The sequence below is a fragment of the Camelus dromedarius genome, chromosome 3, assembly GCF_036321535.1.
Source record: "Camelus dromedarius isolate mCamDro1 chromosome 3, mCamDro1.pat, whole genome shotgun sequence".
Lineage (NCBI taxonomy): Eukaryota > Metazoa > Chordata > Mammalia > Artiodactyla > Camelidae > Camelus > Camelus dromedarius.
In genome coordinates, this window is record NC_087438.1 from 92,061,910 (window position 1) to 92,089,426 (window position 27,517).

The following is a 27,517-nucleotide window of genomic DNA, read 5'->3' on the forward strand; positions in this document are numbered from 1 at the left end:
GGGAAGCCTGAGCTGGCTGTGGTGACCCCTGTAGACCAGAGCTGATGGCCTCTGAGGGACGAGAGGGTCCGTACCCACTGCTGAGCCCAGGGCCCTAGGCCAGGAGGGGCTGCCATATAAGAAAAGCAGTTTCTCATCTATTGCCTTCTCTTTCTTCTAATCTCGGTTTCCCCACATTTTCTCTTTAGAAGGAGCATATATTTATTTCCCACTGGGGGACAAAGACAAGTTTAATTTTAAAAAATAAATAAAAGCAAAAGAACATGGAGTTTGATGTCTGTCTGGTCCATGACGGAGCTGATCAAGGCCAGGGCTGGGAAGAGCCTGCAGTGCTTCCTGGATGCACTAGCCCAGGACCCCTAAATTCACTTCTAACTCTTCCCTGGGAGTGGCTGTCTCAAGAGAGGAAGTGGGCATCCGCAAGGGCCTGTGACACAGGGGATCCTGCACTATTCCTCCCATGGGCTGGATCTTCTTGGGCTAATCAGATCCTGTGTTGGTGAAGAGAGAGCAAGATGCTCCATTCTTGAGACTCTTCACCTAACCTAGCCTGCTTGGCTGGGGCAGGAAGACCAGAGGGGTGAAGATGGGGGAGGGTGGGCCACCAGCTCTGAGGCTGAAGTGACATCACGTCCTGGGCGCAGATGGAGAGGTCCTGCAGACTCCTCGGCCAGCTTCTCTCTCTCAGAAGGAGCTACTTAACCATCCACTCAGCAAAGCTGGAGTCCACAGCCTTGCCTGCCTGGCTCCCTCCTCCCCTTGTTTCCTGTCCCTGTCTCCTCCCTGCATCTGTGCCCAGGATCCCATTTCCTCTGCCTTCTCTAGGAGGTTGGAGGGAGGACTTTACGGCCCAAGCAGACCTGGTTTCAAGTCTCAGCTGTGCCCCTGATTTCCCTTGTCATTAGTTAGGCCAAATCTCAGCTGCCCTCTCTGTGAAATTCATTCATTCAACAAGTATCTATTGAGGCCTTTACTAGGTGCCAGACACTGTTTTAGGTTCTAGGGATGCACGGTAAACAAAACAAGGCTACCTCTGGTGGGCAGACCAGACGCACAAACAAGATAACACAGGGTGTGCAGGGGATAATGAGTGCTATGGAGGGCAATGGAGCAGTCAGGGGGCTGCAAGGGCAGGTAGAGGCTGCTCTGTTGTGAGGGGAGGTCAGAGAAGTGCCCCTGGTGAAATAGGATAGAACCAAGACATGGATGAAGTGTGTGTGTGGTGGGGCGGGGCAAGGGGGGTGGCTAAGAAAGGCATTAACAATGAAGGGAACTGACCAGGGAGAGGGGACAGCAGGTGTCAAAGTCTTGGCAAGAACAAGCTGAAACGCTCCTCCAAGCATCTGTGTGGCCGGGGCAGGGGGTGGGCAGGACTCCAAGCAGGATGGAGCCACATGGTCTGGTTGGCACCCAACAGAAGCACTCTGGCTGCTACGTGAAGACCAGACCATCTGGTCAAGGGAGGGAGCAGTATGACTAGTGAGGAGGCTCCTGCAGAAACCCAGGTAGGAAATGATGGTGGATGTGGCACTGGAGGGTGGGATGTGGTCAGATTCTGGAGATGTGTATGTAATCCATATAGCATGCACTTATTTTTATACATCATTTACATCAACATTGTATTATATATGGTATGCAAAAACTAGGAATATATGATATTATATAATACACAAATATAAATATTAAATACATATTTTTCTATTGATACAAGTCTTAAAAATCCTTTATTATGAGAAATTTCAAACAAGTACAAAAGCAACTTGAGAGTATCCACTGCCCAACATCAACAGTTAGCAACTTTTGGCCAATTTTGTTTCATCTCTGCTCCACCTGCCCCACTTCTAAGCCAGCATACCATACAACTCCGGCTAGAGTCTGAAGGCAAAGGCTTTGGTGCCAGATTGGGTGTGAGGTACAGGAGGTTTGAACCCTGGTGTGTGGAGCTGCCATTTCCTGAGCTGGAGAAATGTGTGCTCAAGTGTGTCCCATTTAAAAAAAATAACTACTGACCACCTGGGATCCCGTACCACTCACAGCCAGCACCCCAACAAACCTGCCTTCCAACGCATCGACACCACTGTTTCTACTTGGTGAGCCCGTGTGCCTCAGGCATCAGAGCCCACTGCATTCCAGAAGCCACCTCACTGATGTCACTGATTATCTCCTATCACTAAATCCAGAGGAAGTGCCCCGCCCTTATCTCGCCTGACCCAAGAACATCTGACCCTGCTGACCAGCTGACCACCCACTTGTCCTCCAGCGTTCTCACGCCACAGCTGCCTGCCTCTTCTCCTTCCTATCCCCTCCGTGTCACTGAAGTGCCACAGTTGTTTCTTGTTCCCTCTCTTTTCTCCCCCCACCCCGGGGTAGTACTGTCCTTCCCTTGACCGCCGCACCCTCTGTGTCCACAACCCAGGCCCTCCTCAGGTCAGAGCTGCGGCCCCAGCAGCAGGTGCTTCAATTCATGGTCCCACCGCCCCACCTCCTCAGCTGCCCTCTCTGTGAACTTCCCCAAGCCAGAAGCCTGGAGTCCTCTGTGCCTTCCCATTCTTCCTTACCCTCAGATTCAGCCAATTCCAAGAGCTACTGATAACGATGATGATGTAAATGACAATGAGAGTTGGCATTTATGGGCTTCCTACAAGACAGGCACACCAAACACTGTATTTATTACCTCATATAGTCTTTTCATGCCCCTATTATTAGCCCAGTTTGACAGAGAACTCTGGACAGGGTACTTTTTCAAGGTCATCAAGAGAGTAAGTGGCAGGGTGGGGTTCAGAACAACCACGTCCCCCTGAGTCCAGGACACAGGGCCCTCACGTCAGCATTACTGCTGCCGAGTAACTCCCAGAGCACAGTACTCACCCTCTCACCCTCCAAGCCAGCTCCCTCTCTCACAGGATGCACTGCAGTGTCCTAGCTGGTTTCCCCTCCCAGGCCCATCAACTTCCTTCAGTTCCTCAGACAGCTCCTGCCTTCAGGCCTCCCACTGCTGCACCCCTGCCCCACCCTCCAGTCCCCTGCTCCAAGCTAAGGCCTACGTATACCAATTTCTGCCAAGTATCACTCCCTTTGAGGAGTCCAACTTTTTTTCATGAATAAGCCCATGAGGAGTTGGAAAGGGCTCTTCTGTGTGACTCAGGGTGGGGCGGGCCCTGGGGATGGCTGGACAGGCAGGAATCATCAGCCAGCAGCCCAGGGAGACTGGCTGCTCTGTTCAACCTCCAAGCTCTCAAGACAACCCCAGCTCTCAGACATCCCTGAAGTTAGAGTCTGGGTGTGAACAGCTCTCCAGGGAGCTGTTGTGGGCACTGGGGAGGCAGACACCATCCTCCCTTGGGCTGGGGTGTGGGGATGAGGTTTTCCCCTGGAGCAGTTTGTGGGTGCAGGGATGGCAGCCTGGGGGTGTGCCCTTGAGCTCCAGGCCTGCAGTGGCAGCCTCAGGGGTAGTGGTCCTTCCTGTGGGTCATCAGAGTCCTGGACCCAGCCTGGAGCCTGCACCTCCACCCTCCCAGCATTTTTATTACACCGACTTTCCTGCAGGAAATGCTTTCTATGTAAGGCATCACCGCAGTAGCTGTTTCCCAAAATGAATCCAGATACGGAAGCAAAAGGGCCACAGTGACTACCCAAAACAGTGACGGGGCCTCAAAGACAAAGAAAGAGACACATCCAAGAGACACAGGTGTGGGGAAGGGTCCACTAGCAAAACCTCCACTGTCCCTGTCTGCACTCGGGTTTCCTAACAGATTTAAGTACACAGTCATCTAACCAACCAAAGACACAGTTAATAATAATACTAATACACTCACTGTGTGACAGGCACTAGTCTGACTACTATAAAAACATGAAGTTATCTCATCTTCAGCACAACCTCACATTCAACTATGACCCCCAGCATACAGAAGAGGCTGAGGGCCATGTCTAAGGCGGCACAGCAAGAAAGCAGGGCAGCCAGGACTGACGGGCTGCCAAGGCCCACCACATGCTCCACGGGCCTCCAGGAACAGCCACATTTCATGGGGTGATGTGTGCCAAGCACCTTCCATGGAATCTCTCACTGGCTCCTCACAGGAATTCCTGAGGCGGAGCTACATTATTCCCATTTCACAGGTGAGGAAACAGAGAGTTAGTGATCTTCCCACCGTCATAGAATTGGCAAAAGGCTTGTTTACTGGGCAACAAAACCCAGTGCTCATACCTGCTACGTTCCAGGGCCTGAAACAAAAGCTCTTCTGCATGGCTCAGGGTGAGAGTAGCTGCCTCACAGGTGTTAGCGCTGGTCTCAACTCTCAGGTTGCAGAGAGGGAAGGGAGCCTCTGATGGACACGGCCAGGGCCCAGCAGAGCCTTCAACATGTCTCTGCATGTCGGGGCATTCCACCTGCCTGGGCCTTCTGCAGGCTGGGAGAGGCCCCTTTGTGGGGGCTGGCTGTGGTCTGCCTTCCGGGCCTCCGCATGCCTGTCGTGGTGCCGAACTGCGGGGAGGACAGCTGTTTTTCCCTTCTACCCTTCAAGGGGACCTTCTGGTCAGTCCCTGACAGCCTGGAAAGTTTATCCTTTTTCCATAGAAAGAAAAGAAAAAAGAAACTATATTCTGCTTCTGAACTATGGATCCCAAATTATATTCCTTTTCTGACTCACATCTTTGCCCCTAGAACCTCAAGCCCAGGGTCTTGTCCACAGCAAAGGCAGGTGCTCAAAAAAACAACTGTTCAATACGTAGATAGCTTTTCTATTGCCTTCCCCACACACCAGGATCCTGCTGACCTCTCCTCCTCACCAGCTCTCCCTCAAACCCCAAGGCTTGGAGAGGTGTGCTCTGCACCCTAGACTCTCCTCCAGTCTGTCTGCACTTCCAAGGTTACTCCTGTTTTAACTTAAACCTTTCCTTAAGAAAGGAGCATGCACCATTTTACTCCAGATAATTGTTAATCTGGATTTGAAGTCTCCACCTATCCTGGAAGGAAGTCTGCCCTTCTTATTAACTCCCCCATTTACATAGCAAAGAACAAACTTACCCCAGCAAACAAACACAAATAATCTAATTTAAAAGTGGACAAAGAACTTGTATAGGCATTTTTCCAAAGAAGATATACAAATGGCCAACAGGTTCATGAAAAAGTATTCAGTATCACTAATCATCAGGGAAATACAAATCAAAACCACAATGAGATACACCTCACACCTGTTAGAATAGCTATCCTCAACAAGACAAGAATGTTGGTGAGGATGTGGAGAAAAGGGAAGCTTCATGCACTACTGATGGGAATGTGAATTGGTACAGCTACTATGGAAAACAGTATGGAAGTTCCTCAAAAAATTAAAAATAGAACTACCATACAATCCCAGCAATTCCACTTCTGGGAATATATCCAAAGAAACAAAACCACTAACGCAAAAACACTGCACTACCATGTTCAGAGCAGCATTATTCACAATAGGCAAGGTATGGAAACAACCCAAGTGTCCATCAATGGACAAATGGATAAACAAAAAAAAAAGTTGTGGTATATATACAATGGAATATTATGCAGCCATAAAAAAGAAGGAACCCCTGCCATCTGTGACAACATGGATGGACCTCAAAGGCATTATGCTAAATGAAAACTCAGATAGATGAAGACAAATACTGTATGATCTCACCTATACGTGAAACTAAACAAAACAAAATAAAACCAAACTCATAGAAAAAAGGGTCAGATTGTGGTTACTATAAGTGGGGATTGGGGGGAGGGGGAATTGGATGAAGGTGGTCAAAAGGTACAAACTTCCAGTTATGAGATAAATAAGTACTAGGGATGTAATGTACATGATGACTACAGTTAACACTGCTGTATAGTATATTTGAAAGTTGTTAAGAGCTCATACAACTTAACAAGAAAAAACAAACAACCCAATCCAAAAATGGGAAGAAGACCTAAACAAGCAATTCTCCAATGAAGACATACGAATGGCCAATAGGTACATGGAAAAAATGCTCAGTATCACTAGTTATCAGAGAAATGCAAATCAAAACTACAATGAGGTATTACCTTACACCAGTCAGAATGGCCATCATTCAAAAGTCCACAAATGGTAAATGCTGGAGAGGATGTGGAGAAAAGGGAACCCTCCTATACTCTTGGTGGGAATGTAGTTTAGTGCAGCCATTATGAAAAACAGTATGGAGATTCCTCAGAAGACTAAAACCAGACTTACCATATGATCCAGCAATCCCATTCCTGGGCATATATCCAGAAGGAACCTTAATTCAAAATGATACATGCACCCCAATGTTCATAGCAACACTATTTACAATAGCCAAGACATGGAAACAACCTAAATGTCCATTGACAGATGACTGGATAAAGAAGCTGTGGTATATTTATACAGTGGAATACTACTCAGCCATAAATAATAGTAAAATAATGTCATTTGCAGCAACATAGATGGACCTGGAGAATGTCATTCTAAGTGAAGTAAGTCAGAAAGAGAAAGAAAAATACCATATGAGATCACTTATATGTGGAATCTGAAAAAAAAAAAAAAAAGACGAACTTATTTAGACTTAGAAACAGACTCACAGACATAGAATACAGACTTGTGGTTGCTGGGGGGTGGGGAGAAATAAATGGGGAGTTTGAGATTTGTAGATACTAACTAATATACATAAAATAGATAAATAACAAGTTTATACAGTATAGCACAGGAAACTATATGCAATACCTTATAGTAACCTATGGTGAAAAAGAATATGAAAATGAATATATGTATGTTCCTATATGACTGAAGTACTGTGCTGTACACCAGAAATCGATACATCATTGTAAACTGACTATACTTCAATTTAAAAAAAAGAAAAGAAATATATTGTGAATAAAGGAGACATTTTAAAAAAAGAAAGTTGTTAAGAGAGTAAATCCTAAAAGTTCTCATCACAAGGAAAAACTTTTTTGTTGTTGTACCTATATTAGATGATGGATGTTAACTAAACTTATTGTGATCATTTCACTATACGTTAAATCACTATGCTGTACACTTTAAACTTATACAGTGCTGTATGTCAATCATATCTCAATAAAACTGGAAAAAAGATAAATACCTATTTAAAAAAAATGAACCCACCCAGAGAAGTCTGACCTTTGTTCTGGCTCTTGGGAAGTAACCTCTAAACCCCCTGAATAAGGAATGTGACTGGTCTCTGTCAAGTTCCTGGGAGGTAGCCCCTAAATCCTTGGGATTTTCCAAGAGATAAGAGTGTCTTTGCTACTCCTGGCAAGCCCTGAGAGTTTATGCTAATGGGGCCACTCAAAGTGGAGACTGGTCACACCATTAAGCTATTGTGATAAGAGCTAGGGAAGGGGCTGAAAGATGGGGTCAACCAAATAGCCACTGATTCGATCAGCCACGCCTACTGAATGACACCCCAGTAAAACTGGACATTGAAGCTAAGATGAGCTGCCCTGGTTGGCACACACTGAGTGGAGTCACACATCAAGGTACTGGGGAAGTGACACGTTCTGACTCCATGGGGAGAAGACAGGAAGCTTCATGTCTGAGACCGTCCTGGACCTTACCTTCCGTGTCTCTTCTTTTGGGTCTGACTGGTATCCTTTTGCTATAATAAAACTATAACCTTATGTATAGTGTTTTCCTGAGTTCTGTGAGTCATTCTAGCAAATTATTGAACCTGAGAGGACAGTGGGAACTCAAACTTGGAGCCAGCTGGCCAGAAGTGAGGGTGGACTGGGGACTCCTGAATTTGCAGCTAGTGTGTGAAGTGTGGGCAGTCTAATGGAGACTATGTCCTTAACCTATGAAGTCTAGCTCAACAAAACAGTTGGTTCAGAAGTCAAGGCACTGAGTTTGGCAAACTGCCTGCACAGCCCCAAGGGAAGGATCCTAAATAGGGTTCTAGGACCTTCCTGATAGAATTATCCAGATCCTTTTCTTCACAGAGTGCAAGGCACTATAACAAAATCCAAAGCACAGGAAGAACCTTAGCAGTATCTTTTCTGTGTGATCTTCCAGGGAAAATCAGTAGGGAGAGGAAGGTCAGAAACCAAGAGAAGGGAAGTGAAAGAGAAGGAAAGGCTCAGGGAGGAAAAAGCAGTGGCATCTGGGACATAGGAATCCTTCTGCATCTGAGTGAATGGTGGGGATGCTCAGGGCCTCACCGGGTCCACGGGAATTAGACTGAGGAACCTGGGCAAGTGGTGGCACATTGACCAGGGCAACTGATTTCAGACTATGGCACTTTTTCCTAATTAGCTGAGCATGTATTTAAATTCTGTTTTCAAAGCAGTCATCCCTGAAACCTAGGGATCGACATGTCTTGCCTAAAGCCCCCTAATTGTGTGAACTGATGTGACCCAAACTAAGCCCTGATGTTACTTGTCCTTGGCCAAAATCCCGAATCTGGAAGAACAGAATGCCTGAGTGTTGGGACAGGAGAGAATCTGTGCCCGTTACGTGACTTCTACCCAGAGAAAGAACCCCAGATCAGCTTTTCCACAAAAGGAGAGTTTCCCAGATGCCACCCATACTTGGAAGAAGCCAGGCTGAAAGGCTAATCAAGTCAAACTTTCTTGATATTACTCTATCTTTCCCCAGGAGGGTTGCACTAAAACAAATTCGGACACCTGTGGCCTCCTCCTTTTATGCAAAGCAAAAAGCCAGCAGCAACCCCCAGCTGATAAGATTAACCTAAAGAGCAAATGGTGTAATTTCCTATGCTGATACTTTGTAGTTAATTTTAAAAAAAGGTTTCATTTTCCTACTGGTCTGATTTCACAGGAACATTTTACCTGTTTCTGTGAGGCATTTTTTCTCCTGGAAGAGACAAGCTGATTGGCCCCAAATGACTGACAACTTGGTGTAACGAAAATTTCCAATGTAAACTGATTTTCCCTCAGTTTCAGCAATTTTATATCTATATATAGAGATATCTTTGTCAGAATTGCATTGTTAGCTTCTCCTGGTAAACTAATTGCCTCACATTGTCAGGGCAAATAGAGATCTATTAATGGGTCTCACTTACCAACTGATCCCAACCCTGGTCTGCTTACTGGTTTGTACCAGCAACTTTGCCCACGGACACAAGTGTGATATCACCTTGCAAGAGATCATCAAAACGCTGAACACCCTCACTGCGAGAAAGGTGAGTAAGCTATCTGGCACCATCTCTCCAGATGTTCTGGTGATGCTGTGCGTACTTCTCAGACTGTGAGAACACAACAGCGTCCAGGGAGCTGGGAGTTGGTGACTGGTGACAGGACCGGGAGCAGAGTGGAGACTTTTCTCCTGGCATTTTTTTTTTTTCCCTGAGGAACTATAGGAAGTTTTCTCAGTTTAGGGAGTGAGAAGTACTCAGCAAGGATTACTCTGTGCAGTTGGAGGTAACTCTGTCTCTTGCTCTCTCGTTCCTGCCTGGGCCAAGAATTCGTGCATGGAGCTGACTGTAGCAGACGTCTTTGCTGCCCCAAAGGTAAGAGCTGTCCTGGGTCTGCTTTGGCAGATGGGTGATTTGGTGAGGAGAGCTATCCACAAGTATTTGAACAAGAAACTTTTTAAACAGAGAGCAAGCAGGCCCAAATTAACTGTAAAATGTGAAATGTTTTCAAAGAACAAGAATTCTGATCTTTATTCTCAAATATGTTTTGGTGTGTCTGGTTTCACTTGATTTAGAAGATGTATAATAGAAAGCTTGGGTTTTGTAGTCATAATTCAGACCACAGTCAAGGAAAAGCTCTTTAGGATTTTACCCAGGCCTGGCCTAGAATATAGGAGGCACTCAAGAAATACTTGTTAAAGGAGAGAATTTTTCTAGCCCATACATTTCTGAAAAACCAAATACTCTCACAAAAACAGATATTGAGATTACAGGTTGAGAGAGCTTTCATTTTGTCTAAGAGACTTCCTACGGCAACAGAAAAGTTATCACCAGAGCCCCTCCTCTTCCGCAGCCTGGTCACCTAACGGTCCACCACCTCTGGGCATGGCTGTCCAGAGGCCCTAAGCTGCTTCTGTCCTGCCAACTCCTCTCCGGCCTGTCCACAACTGTCTGCCAGATAGGGTTCAACATATCCCTGCCTCTGGCTGCTCCTGCTGGGGCGTCTCGCCTTTCCTCCTCACCCCCACCCCCTGATGTGCAGTGGGAGGAGATAGATTTGACAGCTGATAGTGCATTTTCTCTGACAAACACATGACTACAGCCATATCAATAGCTTTGTGCACATCAGTTCCTGTTTTCATGGAAACACAAGACTGAGAATGAAAAACCCAGAGCTTCAATCTACCAGTGGTCTCCTAACCACCTGCTTTCCACGTGTACTGGAGGGTTACTTGGCCAGGAGTGAAGCCCTGTGGGTAGGTCAGGGCCTCACACCAGCACCCAGGCCACAGACCAGGCCTGCCCTACTGGGAAGGAAAACTGTTCTTCAGGACTCTGTCTGGATGATCTCATTTCATTAAAGATTATTCCAGGAGCTGGATATACAATAATACATAATACTGTAATGTAATTATATGATATTATGTATATAATATAAAGGTATAATATATAACATTATGTAATATATATTATATAACTCCATCCTTCAGAAACTGATCCTGTATCAGACTCTGTCCCTCAGTAGATTGGAAGGACTTGGAGACTATGTTAATATTTTATATAGATACATAAAATAGCCAAGAGTCCACTGAGTTGTACTCTGGGTTCTCCAGAGGGCGACTGCACTGCCGAGAGGGCTCTACCAAAGCCAAGCGCAGGGCCCCAAAAGAAGTGCCAAGGGTCTGGAAGCGAGAGTCTGTGGCTTTAGCCCCAGTTCTGCCTTTAACTATGTAGCCCTTAGCAAGTCTCCACCTCTCTTTGTGCCTCAGTTTCTACATCTGAAGATATGAAAATGATTTTGAAAGTTTGTTGGAATCCAACTCTTGAGTTAGTGGAAAGTGTTATTGTATGATATAACTCTTGACTAAAGGCAAAAACTGGTTGTAGAGAAGCAATAATTCTAAGAAAGAGGGCCAACGGTTGGAAATGATGAAACCCCCCATGACTCCAAGCCCAAGGCGACCCTGCTCTAGCCTATCTCTAGAAGACCCAGCCACCCCTCACCCCCCACCCTGAGCTGCAGGCCTTGCCATGCTGCTTTCCTTCTGTTCTTGGCCCTCCTCTTCACTCAGTTCTCACAGACTCCCTCGCCACATGGAGAGCCAGCTCCTACAACCAGTCCCTGCTGCCTTAGTTTTGAGTGTATGGCCATATAATATATGGCCTTCCTTCACTCTTACCTACCTCATGCCTTCTCCCGAACTGCTTCTACTCCTCCTGGATTAACAATTTCATTTTTCCCATTCTCTTTTCCTCAAAGACTCAGTCCTGCTTACTTACCTATTAAGATATTTCAGAACAAAGAAAGGTGGTTATTTTCAAAACCCACAAAGGTGACATGTGGGAGGAAAAGTTACTTCTTTGTGTTCTCAAAGAAGAACATCTTTCCAAAATCCAGGGTATTGATTTTAGTCCTTTTGGGGATCAAGTGTTCCATTACATCCAAGTTGGGCCACATCCTGCTCTTGGCAGCTGCTGGAAGAATGTGCTGATCTAAATCTTGGGCTTCATGGACAGTGCCTTCCTGGTGTCAGTGAAGTTAAGGTGGCCTGAGGAAGAGCAAGGTGGAAGGCAAGCAAGGTGGCCAGTCTACAAAGGACTTCCTGAGTGGACCATTAGTTGGAGGTATTTCCTACTCAACCAAAGGGAGCTGGAAGTACACAATTTTTCAGGGAGCTCTACGTCAACCTTTACATCTTCTTTTGAAAGTGAAAGTAAAGGATTTTTTCATATATAACACTGGCTGACTAAATTTGGGCCAAAGTGAAGATAATGAATATAACACAAACAGGACTGGATTTGTATGTCCCAGATTAGAACTCTAACAGAGTCCTGGCCACAGATGTCTCCTGGCCGGCATTCCACCACCTGCTATATTCCCATGGGGGACGGGCTTCTTTGTGTCAAGAGCCCAGGCTCCCTTTGGAGCCTCTTCCCTGAGTAATTCTGAACTGCGGGGTCCACCTGTCCTCAAAGTGTCCTCGAGCCACACGAGATGTACTCAGGCACCAAAATTTCAACAAGCAGGTGAAAGTGGTGGGTACGGAGTGTCATCCTGTTGCTGCCATGCCAATGGAGCTAAAGCTTTAAGACCTGAAGCTAAACCAGCCTTTGGAATTAGTTCTTTTCAAGTTTTCTATTCAATTCAATCTCTTTTCAATTCCTATTTTATCCTAATTACTTTTAGAAGGGCTTTGAAAAATATCTTTAGTGTGTTTTCCTATATTATATGGCCATACACTCAAAACTAAGGCAGTATAATTTCTAAGATCCTAGCCAAAGTTTTAGAAAAGGCTCATTAGATTTTGATGGAGAAATAAGCAAAGGGTCTTGTCTCCTTCTGGCCTTTTTGAACCTCATTTCTCTCTGCCTACATCTGCACACACCTAGTGTCTGCGTTCTCCTTGGCCTCACCACCTCTGCTTGCCCCCAGAGGTATGGTGATTTATGGGAGGTTTCTTGACCCCCAGAGCCCAAAGATATTGGTACCGCTCTTAAATTTCCAACTAGAATCAGGGTCCAGAGGGCTCTTGGCCAGTTCATTAAGTGTATGTTCTTCCTAAGGCCCTGCCCATGGGCCACCAAGCTCCATGGAGAACAGGGGAAGCTTCTATAATTTGGGATTCTGGTGCCTCAGTCTGGGTCTAGATCCTCCTGGAAAAATCCTAAAATATGAACTGCACTTCTAGAACTTAGCCTAAAGAAATAAGAGATGAAAACAAAAATTTACACAGATGACTCACTGCCACTTTATTTACAGAAGCAGAAAACTGCAATGATAGGGGATTGATCGATTATGGTGCATATAGGCCCTGGGTTCCTATGCAGCTCTCAATCTCATCTTCTTAAATACTACTGAATGACTTAAGAAATTGCTAGAACTATATGTTAAGTGTAAAAAGGTTACAAAACAGTATCAATCAGGGGAGGGTAACAGCTCAGTGGCAGAATGTGTGCTTAGTAGGTATGAGGTCCTAGGTTTAATCCTCAGTAACTTCACTAAAAAAAAAAGAAAGAAAGAAAGAAGAAAGAAAATAAAACAGTATCAATAGTTGGTCCCTACTGCCAAAAAAAAAAAAGAAGTATTAAAAAAATCTGGAAGACGGTTATCAAAAATCTTAACAGTAGTTATCTCTGGCTGGTGGGATAATGAGTGAAACCTTTTCTGTTAAATACATATTACTCTTACAGTAAAAGTTTGACAATCAGAAAATACATGTAAGAACCTAAAAATCTGCCTGGACAGTGCAAATGCCCTGGAGATCCAGTAGTATACTGTGATTCAGTGGGTCCAGGGGGAGGCCTGAGAGTCTGCATTTCTAACAAGTTCCCAGGTGATGCCCTGGCTGCAGCTTCAAAGACCACACTCTGAGCAGCAAGGGACAAGAACCTGGCCTGGCAGAGGCTGAAGATAGTTTTATCTGATCTGGATTGGGCTCAAGCTAAGACCACCCTCCAGGCTCCATGCTTTTGTTCTTCAGGGGAGAGTGAGAGGACACCCTAGGCCTGATCAGACTGAGACATACTCCTCCTCCCAGGTTCTCAACAAGAGCTGTTTCCCCCTTATACATTCCCTCTTCTAAGGCTCAAACGTCCGCAGGGAGAGCCATGTGGCCAGACCCACATTAGAACGGCCAGCATTCCAAGGAGGTTCTGACACTGCACACTGGAGGAGCTCTGTTCAAGGCCCAGCACCCTCACTCAGAAGCTGCCCCTGATCTCCCCAGGCCAAACTCCCGGGGGTACCCAGCACCGATCCTGGCATTCACCTCTAGCTGTGGGGAAACCCCTTATCTCCTCACACTGTTACTTCCCAGGGGGAGGGCTAAATGGAGAGAGTGCTGGCCAAAGTAGTGCTGTCCTGGCCAAAGGATGGGCACTTGTTTATTTCAGAAGCATGTGGGATTTCCAGGGAAACCTGGATTCTAAGACCTTACAGGAATAAGAGAGAACAGACTCTGACCACAAGCTCACAGACATACAACCCCTTCCCCAGAAAGAATAGCCTGTATGGGGTAAAGGAACAGACATGGGCTAAAGATAGGTGGCCCTATGTTCAAATCCCCACTCTCTCAGTTACTTAGCTGAGTAACTCGATTCAGGCACCCTTTCAGCAAAACCCTCCAAGGGAAAGGAAATTGGGAGGTTTTAGGAAAATGCTGCTGCATTTGTAGGTAACTGGGAGAGGCTGCTTGCTGCAATGAGCAGCCACCAGTCTCTGGAACACCAGATCCACAGTTGAGCAAATTCACCTTCTCCATTCATCCTTCTGGAAAGAACAGATCAGAAGGAAACATCTCTCTCTCCCACGTTCAGAATCGAGCCAACACATAACTATCTGTGGTGTTTCTCTTTCTAGAACACGACTGAGAAGGAAACCTTCTGCAAGGCGGCAACTGCTCTTCGGCACATCTACAGACACCACAACTGCTTGAGCAAACACCTGAGCGGACTTGACAGGAACCTCAGCGGCCTGGCAAACACGGTAAGCTGCACTCACTGGGCTCCTGTTGGACAGCAGCCTTATACTAAATACTCCTCCTTATGAACAGTAGGACTCTTGGGCAATTAACCCATTCATCCATTCGACAGGTATTTGCTGGGGCTCTGTGAGTGTTGCTTATAGGTACTGCTCTAGGCACCGGGGATACTGTTCTTGCTCTCACAGAATGTTCTAATGGGGGAGTTATAAAAGCAAACAAGCATGTCATATGACGTCCAGTATTGATAAGTGCTATGATGAAATTATAGGAATCAAAAAAATTAGGAATAAAGAACATAGGGGTCATGAGGGAGAGGGCTGATTTAGTAATTAGTAAAATCATCTGTAGAGATTCTGAATTAAGTGAAAGAGCCCGCCATGTGACTAACTTGGAAAGAACATTCCAGGCAGAGGGAACAGCTATGCAAAGACCCTAAGGTAGAAATAAGCTTCATATGTTCAAAGATCAGTGAGGAAGGCCAGTATGGCTGGATCAGAGTGAGCGAGGGAGATTTCAGTAGGAGATCACACATGAACTTGGGATTCTGTCCCAGATACGGTGGGAAACTCCCAGACAGTTTTGAGCAGGGCAGAGACTATGATCTGATTTAGGTGATTTTAAATGATCACTGGCTACTGTGCAATAAAGAGACTGAACAGGGGTAAGCATAGAAGCAAGATGGCCACAGCATTGCAGGCTTCAGATGACGGTGGTTTTAACAGAGTGGAGCAGTAGATGCTGTCCGATTTGGGATATAACTGAAAATAGAGCCAGAGAACTTACTGACAGAGCTACTGTGAGGGGTGAGGGAAATAGTAAAAGGTAACCTCTTGGTTCCTAGCCTGAGCCCTTTGGGGGATAGTTGGTGCTGTTTACAGATATGGAAAATGAGGAGGGTAAGCAGGGCTGGAGGTTAAGATCACGAGGTTCAAGTTTATACACAGTTAAGTTTGAGGTACCTGCTGAGTAGCCAAGTGAAGATGTTGATAAGAATTTTGAAAAAGTCTGAAGCTGAAAGGAGAGCTCAGAACTTGTGATATAAAGTGAAGGGTTATCAGAAAGATGTTGTTTAAAGTCACAGACCTGAATGACACAGAGAAAGGGAGCGATCCAAGGACTGAGCCCAGAGGCACTCTAACATACAGAGGTTACCAGAGGAGGGTTATGCAAAAGAGAAGTAACCAGTGCAATAGGAGGAAATTAAAGTGTGGTACCTCAGAAAGCAAGTGAAGAAACTCTTAAGGAGGAGGAAGTGATCAATTGTGTCAAATGTATTAAAAGGTCAAGTAAGATGAACACTGGAGAATGCCCACTGGATTTGGCATGACAGAGGCCACTGGTGATGCTGATATAAATGGAGATTCAGGAATGAAAGCCTGACTGGAGTGGGTTCCATAGAAAATGGGGGTAGGGAGGAGTAAAAAGAAAGGACACTGAGTGTGGACAACTCCTCTGAGGTGCTCTTCCATAAGGTTGCAGAGGAACAGAACAACAGCTGAAGGGCAGGTGTGGAGTGAGGGAAGTTCTTTTTAATGGGGTACATACTGAGCATGTCAAAATACCGGTGGGAATCCTCCAGTAAGAGGGGAGAGTTGACGATGGAGAGAAGAGAGAGAGCAAAGAGTAGACATTATCTAACGCCAAGTAGAGGAATTGAGGACATTCATCCCCCCTTCTAGGGCCTGCTGCTTTATTTATAAGATAAGCTAATAGAACAGGGAGCAGATACTACACTCATCCTCTCTTTCAATCCTCTTACTACCTTAAGAAATAGGCACTACTGTTCCCATTTTACAAAGAAGGAAACTGAACCTTTTATAAATGAAGTAGTTTGTTCTAGGCAATGCAATTAATAACTGGTAGGGCTGAGATTCAAAATGAAGCAGTGGCCTGGTGGCTGGTACCAGGAATCCTTTCCACCTGAAGTGCTGCCAGGCTGTGATGCTGCTGTTTAATGGGCAGGAGGGCACACATGCTGAATCTCTCTCAGCAGTCCAGGCGGCCACACAGAAGGCCCAGGACGACAATGGGCAAGTCTGAGACTCTACCTTCATGTTATGCCCCTGAGCAGAACCTAGCTGTGACACACTTCTCCAGGGATGGCAGTACCCAGAAGGCAGCCAGTGATGGCACAGTGACCCTTTCTAGGAGTGTAGCTATATGCACCAAAAATAGGCAAATCCTGCTGGCTGAGTGGCAGAGTCAGACTCCCAACCAAGCTAGACTGGGCGTACTGGTTTCATCAGTGTTCAGGGCCAAGTGCCAGGTAGCCAGGCATGACAGCAAGATCCAGTACTTAGCAATGCAAACTAACGAAATGTTTCTTTTTTAGACCTGTTCTGTGAATGACTCCAAGAAGAGCACATTGAGAGACTTCTTGGAAAGGCTAAAGAAGATTATGAAGGAGAAATACTCAAAATGTTGAAGCCGAATATTTTAATTTATGAGTTTTTAATAGCCTTATTTTAAAAATATTTATGTATTTATAACTCATAATAAAATAAAGTATATGTAGAATTTGATGGCATGATGTCACTTTAATAGCACTGGCTATATTTACTTGACAACTTTTGGGGAAACCAGTTTAATTTACTGGGAGACTCAAATTGGTGTGGTAGTGAAAAATGAAAGATCATTTCCCTTTCAAGGAGATTCTTCTCTCACTGAGGACATAATGCACAAAATGATTAAATACAAGGCCACACAAGACGTAAGTGATAATTAATCTAAGAGAGCTTGGAGAATGGGTCCATAAGCACTACTGACTACGAAGTAATTCTGAATTGAAAAAGTGTCAACTGGATGCTGAGAACAGTCTTCTCCCACTGGCATGAAGGTGGTTATGTTGAATCTACAGAGGGGAAAGATAATTCTAGCAGACTGTATGGCTCTGCAGTGAAAAATGTTTAAAGTCCTAATAATGTAAATTCTTTCAATTCTCAAATCTTAGAATCAACCAGAAGACAAAGCATGGAGGATTTAGTTGTGGTTACAGAACAGACTGTCAATGCTATCAACCTGACAACATAAAGGGCATAGTTGAAAATGACTGAGAGGAGAAAGCACAAGGAAAGAGAGGTAGGGCACTAATATCCCCAGCTCACTTGGGGAGGGATCAGTTAAGCAATACTGTTGAAGGCTGATAGAACAAGAACAGGAGATGTAAGTATTCATTCAAAATCACAAAGGTAATAGAAGATCTAAAAATAATTTGCTATAAAGAATTTGGAAGGGATAGTATAAATGTGGTAAACTCTCACATTGCAATGGGGAAATTAACACAAAATATCTCAAGTTGATAAATCAAAAAACAGCTGCCAAGGTGGTCATAAGATGTAGCTAGAGATGGATACATGGGGGTTGATTGTACTACTCTGCTTTCATACATGTTTGAAAGTTTTCATAATAAAAAGTAAAAAAACAAACAAACCAATAGTAGGTGAATCAAGAAATATTTGGAATTATAATGGTCACTACTAGAAAAACTAAAAACAAAAAAGAGAAGGTGCGTTGTTAGGAATGGGACTTGGAATAAGGATCAGTGAAAGTAGGGCAGGAGATCTTTGGCTTTCCATTTTAAGCCTGTGTGTGTGACCATGTGCATAAACGATAAAATGTTTTTAAAAGTTAAAGCACTAAAATTAAAAAGACAGACAATAACAAATGTTGATGAAGATGTGGAAAAACTGGATCTCTTACACATTACTGGTATGATTGGAAAATGGTGCAGTCATTTTGGAAAAAAGTGTGGCAATTCCTCAAAAGGTTAAACATGGTAGAGCAGGCACACAGCTAGATACGAGCAGGCCAAATGGCGGGAATTGGGCAGAAAGGAGACACAGGTCAAATGCAGAAAACCACACATCATGTAAGCACCAGGGGTCCCTGGGCAGAGAAAGAAAAGCAGGAACCTCTGGGCTGATAAGTGGTCACACCTTTTGGGGTGATGAGCGGCCTGGAGGCCAACAAAGAAAGGTGAGAAAAGGCAAGAATCTCCAGCGTCCAGTACCTTTTGCTCATTATGCCCTTATTTCAATAAAATTAGCCTTGCAGATTAAAAGTACCCATCATGCACAGACGCCATGACACTTCCAATCCAGACTAAATAAGGACAAAAATCCCTCCTTCCTTTGGGAAGGTGGAGTTAGGATGAAAATCAGGGAATATGACCCCAGACCGTTCCCTCCCTAATGAATATTCCACCCCTTCATTTTACACCCTATGTAACAAACCTGCCAAAGAAATTCAGCAGCCAGCACACCTGAGCCTACCCGCTCTCCCCTTCAGAGTATACTATCCACTCCTTAATTAATCCTCACTTTACTTTTTTAACCACTGCGTATTGTCTCTGAATTCCTTCAGGGATGGGACAAGAACCTGGAAACCGGTTACATCTACCAGCAACAAACATAGTTATTGTATAATCCAGTAGTTCCAATCCTGGGTATCCACCCAAGAGAACTGAAAACATGAGTCTACACAAAAACTTTTACACAAATGTTCACAGCAGCATTAATCATTAATAGTGAAAAAAAAAAAAAAGTAGAAACGAACCAAATGTCAATCAAATGGTGAATGGATAAACAAATGAACAATGAAATATTATTTGGTAATGAAAAGAAATGAAGTGCTGATATATGCTACAGTATGGATGAACCTTGGAAACATTATGCTAAGACAAAGAAGCCAGACACAGAAGACCACATATGGTATGATTCCATTTATATGAAATGCCTATTAGAAGCAAATCCACAGAGGTAAGAAGCAGAACATTGGTTACTAGGGGCTGGGGGAAATGGAGGAAGATGGAGTAACTGCTGATGGACATAGGGTTTCTTTCAGGCATAATGAAATTGTTCTGATATTTAATAGTGATAATGGTTGTACAACTCTGAAAATACTAAAAACCACTGAATTATACATTTAGAAGGATGAATTTTACAGTATGTGAGTTATAATCAATAAAGCTGTTATTTAAAAAAATTACAGGGAAAAAAAAAAACAAGTGTCAAGTCACTAAAAGTTACCTTTTAAAGATACATTCTCTGCAAGAATATGGACCCAATAACCGTGAATGAGCGAAAATTAATACGTGTACTAAAATTATACCAAAACATGTAATATCTTTTTAACCCTTTCAAAATAAGGGAAAAAATCAAAAGCTTAAAAGTCACACCCTGACCACAGCCAGTTTCACCCTGCCCACATAAAATACCAGCATGCCAAGGGCAACAAGTAACTAAGACAGTCATGGAGCCTTCTAAGGCCACACTGAAATTTCCTTTCTTCTTTGATTGAGACTCATTTGCATTCAATGGCTAATGTGAGCTGTAGTCTGCCACAGGATATGAGTTGTGGGTTGTAATTTGTGTATGAGGCCAGGATGGTAAAAGAAAGGGCAGTTGGAAGAAAAGTTCAGAACAGGCCATAGAAGGGACAGGCACAAGCTCCAGGCAGGTCTGTCTGTCATGGATGGAAACAGCCAAAGACGGGGTGAGAGAACATGAATTGAGGAGGACATACATTAAAAGATGAGTGAAGAAACATCAGGATTAAGTGAAAGTTGAGATGCTTGTCACATAAGCACATTCACTGAGGAAATTTAGCTACAGCCCACACCTGCTTCAGGGGATGTGCCTCTTATCTGTGCACAGACTATGTGATGTTGACAGCAAAGGTTGATTCCCTCCCTCCCTGCTGTCAGCTACCTCCACCTTTTACCTACTAACATATTACATCTCTAACTGGCACTGGTAGGTGATACTTATTGAATAAATGAAAGAAAAACAATTTGCTCAAATTTACAGCCAAATGTCCCTTATTAAAACATTCTTGAGCCAGTGAGAAATGCTGTTCTCTGATAATAATGCACCAGGGGTTCTCTCTTTGCTATTAGCCTGTCCATGCCAGTGCGCTGTCCTATTTTTTCCCTACCCAAATCATCTGAGAAAGAGGGATTTCAGAGGAGAATGCAGGGCTCAGCTTTCTCCCAGAGCAAGGCCCGGCCTGGCCTATCAGCAGACAAGGTTAGCTTCACAGTTCCTACCACCTTAAGCTGAGGGCAAGGCAAGCACTTTCTCTAGTCTGGGAGCTGACTTCCTGGTTCAAGCCCTCAGCTCCACTGGAGCTCCGTCCCCAGGGGGAGTACTAAAATCTAGCTAGTGTCACACCTAGCATTTCCTGGGCTGGTGCTTGCCCTGAGTGTGCAGACATTCCTCAGCTCTCCAGTGTTTCTCTTCTAATCCATTCTTCCTGTCAACGTCTTCCTACTTCAATGTTCACTCTCTAAGCTGTCTCTTCCCTTCCTGTTTCGTCCTAGCCAGTGTTATACCAAACACAAGCATGTTTAGACGTTCTGGGTGCCGACTGCACACCTGGGCACCTGTTACAGAACACGACTAAAGAGAAGTAAAGAGACATACGCTCGCTCAGTCTTGGTACCAATCACAAGGCAAGAGAGCCAGCTGAGAAGAGAGGGAGGTTAGCTCCTCCAGCCCATGACCATTTCAGCCTCCAAGGCACCGGTGTGCACGCACATTGTCTGCTCTCCCAGCTTCCTTCGTCTCTAGTCCTTCATGATCTCTCCAGCAGTTATTTCTCTAAAACACAAACAGCGTGCGGGTCCCACTTAAAATCCTTCCATGACTTCTCAGTGCTTACAGAAAACTCTTTTGACAGTAGGATCCTGGCCTCTTTCCTTTTCAGGCTCATCTGTCCCAACCGCTTTGGCCTAACTTCAAACATACTACCAATGCACGTGGTGGCACCTAGATTCACGTTACTTCTTCTGCCTGGAATGTCTTTCCGCACGTGTTGGATCGCTTAGACACCTCAAAGAGAGAACAGGCCTTCTCTAACCTTCTGGTCAGGTAGATGTGTGCTAGGCACCGTGTCAGCTCCTAGGGAAGGATGATGTGCCTGGCAGCTCACCATTCACCCTCCTTCACTACAGCCCTCAACAGGCTGCATGGTCATTCACCACTTACATGGCCATCTCTCCCTCCTGAGGGAGGCTATGAGCTTTGCAAGGACCCTCTACTCAGCACAGCATTAGTCCACAGTAAATAAAAAAGACACCTGGGTGGCTGAGTGGCATAACTCATGATGGAGTAGAAATAAAGGCCAACACAATATTTCTGTAATGACTCTGGTAGTTTTAGGTTGGGTTAGGCAATATCCTCTTGCTAAGATTGGTATCAACTCTGAGAAATATCTTATTCAGTTGTAAAGTCCCAGTTAAATTCCTTTGTAAAACTGGAGAAATAAAGCCTTTGATTAAAAACTAAACTTTCCCCAGCCCTCTAAAAAGGGATGGGGGAGGGAGCAGGTGTAGAAGAATGTCTGATCTGTCATATTCTTTAGTCAGAGCCATAAACGTGTTTGGGTAAGACAATGTGATGTTCTGATAACGGTGATAAAAGTAACTTGAAGATGGGGTCACAGGAAGCCCAAGATAAATGCTGAGAGGAAACAAGTTCTTTTTGAAGTAGCCTCTTCGTAATCATTTTCCCACACATTTGTTCAACTTCCGAAGGAGGACTGAATACCTGATTTGCTTTGCAAATCAAACAGCTTAAGAATGAGACATTCAGATGTTATAACATTTGTGTTTAGAAGGCTCCTCCAACTCGCTTTAAGTTTAGGCTGCAGCTTCAGGACTGTGTTAACTGTTCCTGTGGGCACAGATTAACTGTGGTCCTTTAGGCTGGTACTCAGGATTTTGTTTTGTTCTGCTTTTTGTACTTGGTTTTAAGAGAGATTCTCAAGGGTCTTCACAAGACGGTGGGATGGACAATGTCCTCAGCAGCATCCTGACAACACAGGCAGTGATAAGTTTCCTAAGGTTGCTTGGTGAAAGTGAGCATCAGAGTCCAAAACTCAACCGGGGAGGAGGGGCAGCAGGTGCGAAGGCAGCACTATTGATCATCTTGCTTACACTATGGCAGGTCTCTAATTTTATTTTCATATTCTACACACACGTAGGAGTTTTACATCAGCTAACAGTTGGGAAAAGGAAGAGAGCAAGCCCAGAAATGGCCAGAGGAGTCTCCTCTCCTATGCAAAGAGCACATGAAATCCTTTGAAACATGATGACAAATCAAAATTTCTCAATGTCTGCTGTCAATTTAAGGCTGCCTAGCATGTTGCCTGGTGATCAACAAATGTTGTCAAAAGAACACATGATTAACAATAATCCAAGCAATGTTACTGTTTTGGAGCTATTTTAAGCTCATTAAAAGTTTTTGAAAGAGATCATATCATTACCACTAAGAAACGTCTCCTTTTATCTTTTAGTGAGATGCATTTTCCATATACACTTCTTTAAGTTTTTGTTCTCAAACACCGAAAGAAAAGGATAACAAAACTTGGGTAAAAATGTTTTTCATGAAAATAAGTTTCAATCAATGGGAAGAAGCATTTTAAAAAACATCTCTCCCAGGTTTCTGTATCATGATGATTTCTGTTTAAAGACCTAGAACACTGAGTATTTCTGGGTATAAAATTACACCGGCCTCTCTCAGCCTCATGAAATTGAGATGCCAACCACAAAGAACCTGCCTATTAAGATCAGGATGCACATAAACACAAAAAATAGTTCAGTAAAGAAGCAGGCCACTATTACAGCATCAGGTAAGGATTTTTATTTCTTATTTAACCATGCTATATGTGTACATATAATAGCAATATATACAATTTGAACAAATACAATTTATACATAAAATACAATGAAAGTGTGGCTTTTGAAATTAATTCAGCAAACTCACCATACAATTTTTATTTTTGGCCACCATATAGTATCGTAGTAATGCTATTAAAGTTATTAATGATTGAAATTCACTAGACAAGAGTGTAAGTTCAAAGGCACTAGGAAGATCTACGTTTTCTTCTAGCATTTTAAGATCAAAGAATAACTAAAAAGGAAAACAAATGCATCCATTAAGAAATTGGGCAGACACTGGCATACTTAAATGTAAACTCTACCCATTCCTTAATTCACAGCCCTGAAGGATAGGGAGGGGCTTTCCTTAAAATAAGAGTTAAGGGGAAAGATATTTTTAAAATACTATAAAAAAACAAGACCAAAAAATACCTAAAGCTGTTATAATAATTAAAAAAAAAGTTATAGTTGTAGTAGTACCACCCCCTCTCTCAAAGTAACCTTAAATTTCTTGCTGCAAAAAAATGTTCCTCTTCCCCAGAAAGTAGACAACATAGCATGTCAGATGGATTCTACTTGTGGGATGAATACACAGATATAGAACTCTCACTTTGATTACTTTTATACTTCACAAAAAATCTAAACAAAAATGGGGAATATTACTATATTTTAATACCCTAATTATTACTATATATAATTGTAGGGTTTATTAAAGAACGTACCACAAGCAAATAACATTCTACCAAGGCTATTTTTAATAAATAATTATTTTTTTAAATTAAAAAGAAAATGGCCATTCAATAACCTACTTTATGTGATACTCATTTTAAATCAGCCTATTGTTTCAAATAATGAGAAGTTTGTTCATCTATATCCTTTCATGAAATTAACACTGAAGTTACAAAATATTTCATTTGTGGACAAAGACATAGTAAATGTGAAGAAACCAGAGAACTGCTATGACTGGAGCTAAATGAAGAGCTCTAAAGTCAGGTTCCCATGTTTTCACATAGATATTCGGGCCTGGCTCCAATATCTAATTCTAGTATTACACAAGGTAAATAGTTAATGCCCATTTAGTATAATCAATTCTAATGTAAATGCTTTAAAAAAAACTACTAAAGCAACCAGTTTTTAAAATTTCTCAATGTTTTGACTTCTTACAGTTTTTTTGTTGTAGTTACTGCAGTGGAGTGGAATAGAAAAAAATGCAAAAGTTACTCCTTTTCTGTTAACTTGATGGTTAAAGGCTAGACACATGGACTTTAAAAAGAAGTAGTCATCTTTTCTTTCTACAAGTAAAATTAAGATTTCTCTACAGTAATTACTAACAGAGTTAAATGTGCATCTATAATTGCCAAGATATTCTGCTCACACAAAGCTTTTACAAGACACAAGTTCACCTCAAGTCTTCACAGTACCTAAACAATGCTCCACAGAGTAAAGTTGTAACTGTCTAATTATCTTACACATTACAAAGAAAATGCTGCCAGTTAAATGCAATTCTTATTACCCAGAAAATATTCACCCTACACAGGACATTTAGTACACCACCTCTGGAATGTACCTTAAATTTATGGACACATTTTTACCACTACTTCACAAACACATTAACTTCACTCACTCCCACTGCATGCACAGCTTTGTAATTACAAACCAATATTTATACAAACTTACTACAACAATGTTAACTTAATAAATACTCATTTATGAAGTCTCAAAACTTGTAGTCAATGTGTTTCAGGGCTGATTACATAATTTTAAAACACTTAAAAGATGTATATGCTTCTTTTTGGAGTAGCATAACTTTTTGTAAGCAGCCAACAAAAGAACAAACAATTCTATTACAACTTACTTTACTGTAAAATAAAAATAACTTATTTTAGAGATATGGCCTAACTGGATTTGTCAATGAAAGATATTCAGGGAAGAGTATTTTCTTTGTAAAATATGAAGAAAAACAAAGTACTTTAAAAGTAAAGAATTGAAAGATATATTTCTTGCTTTGGCTGTAGTTTCTGGAAAATGGAGATCTTTCTCAACTAGGAGAAACAGAGCTACTTCCATCAAAATTTAGAACTCAGACAAAGGAAAACATCCACTAGTCACACTGCAAAGTAAAGTTTAAAAAATATACACGTACAGGCAAATATTAGTGACCAGTATTTAGCTTCTTATTATCTGCAGTTGTTGACTACTTTATAGTTAGGCACAAATTCAATGTTTCAAGAGAACATGAAACCAAAACAAAAAACTGACTTGAAGTCAAAGTGGCAAAAGAACTCGAGAAATTCAGATGAAACATTTTCAACTTTTGTTTTTTAAGCATGTACACTTCTAAAGACTAATTATAAAATTTTCTACAGATCAGTCAGATCAGTCATCTCATACTTCAAATGCAATGAATATTAGTATAAAAATTAGAACACATTTAAACAGACCAGGTGGGTGTCAGAAGTAAATCATTTCTTAGATATGTAGCCCATACATTCATATATAACAGCAAGACATAGGACAATTAGACCTGCAACTGTCTGTGTGAAAAACAGGACATTTTTTTCTATTTTGAATATCCATCCAGTTATCTAAATATACAGTAGTTGAATAAATCACTAGCAGATTTATGTATACACTTAAACTGCAACTCTCTATAGTATAAGCTGCTCCCTTAACTTCCCTGCACAGTATAAACTGAAAAGTAGTATGTCAGTTTGAACAATTACCAGTTTACAATTTTAATGTTACATTAACTTAATAAATATAGACTAAAAGTTACTAGGCAAATTGTTAGTTCCAGTCTTAGTCCATGATCTACAGCTTCCATTATCTTAAATTACACAAAAGTCTTCAGTGTTTTAATTAAAGATTTTGCCCAGGCATAAGAATATCACTAATTTTTATTGTGACTTTAAGTCTGTAACATTTACTGAAGTAAAGAGTCAATTACAGTTTCAGGCTTTGCAGAACGCTTTCTGTTTGGAGAAGAGAAAAAGAAAACATGAGTGCTTTCCTGAAAGACTGAAATGTAACACTTTACATTATGTAGTAGATAGTATAAGGCAGCCACAGAGTCTAGAAACAGGCCAAGGTTTGACATGCTCAACCATGTTAAGAGAGGAATTAATGCCTGCCCTTTCAGGCTAAGGGAAGGTCGCCCAGAGTAACCGCAAGAGCACAGCACCACACTCCACCGAGAGTGACGACGGAATGACAACTTCAAGTGGTCTGCATGCTTGCCAGATTTCAACCTCTTGAGTATCTCTTCTGGTATGCTAAAGGTGAGTGCTTATTCAGTGAAAATCAGCACACAAATCACCTGAAGCAACACCTCACAGATGACTATGTAGGAACTGATGGAAATGCTCCACTAATGTATCGTGTTTATTGCAATTTTGCTCAGCACATAACTATGCATTTCTAATAAGGAATATCACATTGAACATTACCAAATAATGTAATGCAATATCAATAAATCATTTATTGTGTATATTTGTCTGCATTTATGGCCATCGACTGTTTTCATAACACAGCAGCTCATTCTGGCTACAGAAATGCTGGGTTTGGTTCATCTAATGTTAGTGCATTTTTTTTTCTTTTAGATTAAACCAAAAAAGTACGTATTTCAAAATACGCATTCTAAAAACTGTAACCAAATATCTTACTAAATTATTTACTTATTTGTTTTAGGAACACAGAGTTTTTACAAAGTGACTAAAAACAGAGATCTGACATAAATAATCTGGAGTTCTGGCTTCTCCTTTGAAATAAGAAGATTCAGAAACAATGGGCCCTCTATTCCCAAAACTAATTAAAAACAGGGTGGCAGCCACTCACTTCAGGTAAGAAGCTCTCCATTTTGCCCCAGTCCACACCACTGCTTATTTTTCTCCTACACTGAGGCCAACTGTCTTACCATTTATCCTCACACGTGCATTGTTACATTTCTTTCTAACAGCAGAGGTAAGAGGAAAACACCTCTATTACAAGTGGAAAGCTGAAAGAGCTAGAGGAGCTTGTATTTCTCTGAACTGATTTGCTTTATTCATTAATATCACACGTATGGCTTCTGTTGGCAATATGAAAAGCTTTTAACCCCTTGGCACCTAAATACTGAAGAATGTAAAAATTCATACACTTCTAATATGCTACTGATTCCTCCTCCTCAAGTTTATAAATGTTAGGTTGTCTATGAGATTATGTAATACAAAAATATTAAAACTTAAAACTTCACCCTACGTGCCACTTAAAAGTCTATGTACTCAAAGTAGGCGGGGGGGGG

At 42.6% G+C, this 27,517-nt stretch overlaps 2 protein-coding genes across 9 annotated transcripts in view; one reads left to right on the forward strand and one right to left on the reverse strand.

The window, feature by feature from the left end:
• KIF3A (kinesin family member 3A) overlaps positions 1-27,517 on the reverse strand; it is a 200,546-nt gene that overhangs the window by 129,880 nt on the left and 43,149 nt on the right. For 3 of the 7 annotated variants that reach the window (XM_031448984.2, XM_031448986.2, XM_010981346.3), the window contains one exon: positions 23,207-26,210. The exons of the other annotated variants lie outside the window; for them this stretch is intronic. In XM_031448984.2, the coding sequence (XP_031304844.1) occupies positions 26,162-26,210 (49 nt within the window). In that variant the 3' untranslated portion in view covers positions 23,207-26,161. Of the gene's footprint in view, positions 1-23,206; positions 26,211-27,517 lie in introns of those variants that run through there. 7 annotated transcript variants of the gene reach the window in all.
• On the forward strand, positions 8,690-17,012 carry IL4 (interleukin 4). Of its 2 annotated transcripts, NM_001303554.1 has the most exon segments (4): positions 9,004-9,144; positions 9,424-9,471; positions 14,456-14,581; positions 16,912-17,012. In NM_001303554.1, coding segments are annotated over 4 exon segments (402 nt in total). In that variant the 5' UTR covers positions 9,004-9,009; the 3' UTR covers positions 17,005-17,012.